The 2,007-nt window shown below is 37.3% G+C and overlaps 1 protein-coding gene across 1 annotated transcript in view; it reads right to left on the reverse strand.

Moving 5' to 3' along the window:
* Positions 1–849: 849 nt before the first annotated feature.
* The window catches only part of LOC107301600 (calnexin-like), a 5,113-nt gene continuing 3,955 nt past the window's right edge, over positions 850–2,007 (reverse strand). The window contains exons 3-4 of the mRNA XM_015830801.1: positions 1,543–1,624; positions 850–1,132 (exon numbers count right to left, since the gene is read on the reverse strand). Of these exons, the coding sequence (XP_015686287.1) occupies positions 890–1,132; positions 1,543–1,624 (325 nt within the window). The 3' untranslated portion in view covers positions 850–889. The remainder of the gene's footprint in view (positions 1,133–1,542; positions 1,625–2,007) is intronic.

The raw sequence follows: 2,007 nt of genomic DNA on the forward strand, positions 1-2,007 counted from the left end.
CGGAATGCAGCATTAAAAAATACTTCACCCAAATTCAAGCAAGCAATAATATTTTGGGTTTCCTCAAAAATGTCATGGAAATCATATACAGATAGTCCTCAATTTACAACCATTCATTTAGTGACTATTAAGTTAAAACTCCACTGAAAGTGACTTCTGACCAGTTTTCACACTTATGACCACTGCAACATCCCATGGCTGCATGATCAAAATTTGGGCACTTGGCAACTGACATGTATTTGACAGCTGCATTGTCCCCGGGTCATGTGACTACTCTTTTACCTTTCCCATCCGGTTTCCGACAAGCAAAGTCAGTGGGGGAAGCCAGATTTGCTTAATGACCACATGATTCACTTAATAACTGCAGTGGTTTGCTTAACAAATGTGGCAAAAATGTCATAAAATGAGGTAAAACTCACTTAACAACTGCCTTGCTTAGAAATGGAAATTTTGGGCTTAATTGTGATTGTAAGTTGAGAACTACCTGTAATTTATTAGAATCCCCAGTTCTCCATATCAAAAACCAGTTCTACCACATAGAGTTCATTGTAAGAATCATGGGAATATAAAAAAGTTATTCTCTACAATATAGTCCATATGTCAGCCCCACTAGATAAACCAGAGAAAGAAATCAACTCTTCACGAAGGCAAAACTATTTTATTGAGATGGGCCATAACAACAGAATTGTGTAAGTCTGACTGTGCTATACTTCTTCTTATATGCCAGTGAGTCAGACAGGTCTCTGCCTGAGTTTCTCAGTTATTAAAAAATATCTCATTCCCTTTTTTTCCCCATAAGTAACATTTTTTTGCATACTTTCATCAAGGTCATCTTCCTTATCCATTATACCATAGTTGAAAATGCTCCCTCTCTTGCCTTCATTAATTACTATATTATAATTTCACCCACAAAAGTATCTGAATATGTGGCTGCTTTACCCAGTGTATAAAGATGCGTCTTCTTATCAGTAAAAAAATTCTTTAACTCTGCCTCCGGACGCTTGGCATGTTTCTCCTCATATTTGCCAGTCTTTGGATTCTTGTGGCGGAAAATAAAATGTAACTTGTAATCCTCACCACACTTGTCAGGACCAAACATAATTGTGTATGGAGTCTTGTCGTGGAACTGGTCCTATGAAAGATATAGATAGGAAAACCTTCAAAATATAAATTCACTTTGAACAAAGCTTTCATTTTACACTTCAATGCGCACCAAATATTTATTTAAGTTTGAGTCTATCAACCACCTCTCAGCTAACAGATTTAAATCAATACAAGGGGGGGAGATTTAAATCAATACAAGGGGGGGAGACAAATGCCCAAATCAAAAGAATGATTCAATTCAAACAGTTAACAGTTTTCACAAAAATTGCATACATAACCTGAGTGTCATTGAAATAATGAGATTTATAATAAACAGTACTTAAGTGTTCAGTAGACTGACATGCAATCATCTTGTTAAAGTAATAAGATGATTTGCAAGAGTGTAATCCAAACAAATAAACATTAAGAGCTCAAACTTAGAAGATTAACAATACTCACCAAATTTAAATCATTAGATTTAGTAAGCAGTTTCACATATGCACCACCACACTCAATTCCATTTTGGAAGTTGACTTCATACCTAAGTTTGCAACATAAGAGGTCACACTGTCATTTTTTAAAAAAATCTATTGAAAATGATTTCACACAGCACTACATTAACATTTGACCATCAAAGCTTACATTTTTGTTTGCGTTCTTCCCTCCTCTCAATTCTTTCCTAGGTTTCTCTCCAAAAAATTACATTTACTTACACACATAAACACACATACCGTATTTTCCGGCGTATAAGACGACTTTCTAAACCCTGAAAATCTTCTCAAAAGTCGGGGGTCGTCTTATACGCCCAGTCGTCTTATACGCCGGAAAATACGGGTATTCAGGCAGGCTTCCAGAGTTCGGCTGGCAGGATGCAGGTAACCCCTCCCCCCGTCCTGCCGCCTCCCACCGCACCGCGCCGCTCCG

Source organism: Protobothrops mucrosquamatus, unplaced genomic scaffold (assembly GCF_001527695.2).
Source record: "Protobothrops mucrosquamatus isolate PMUCROS unplaced genomic scaffold, P.Mucros_1.0 scaffold14996, whole genome shotgun sequence".
Taxonomy (NCBI): domain Eukaryota; kingdom Metazoa; phylum Chordata; class Lepidosauria; order Squamata; family Viperidae; genus Protobothrops; species Protobothrops mucrosquamatus.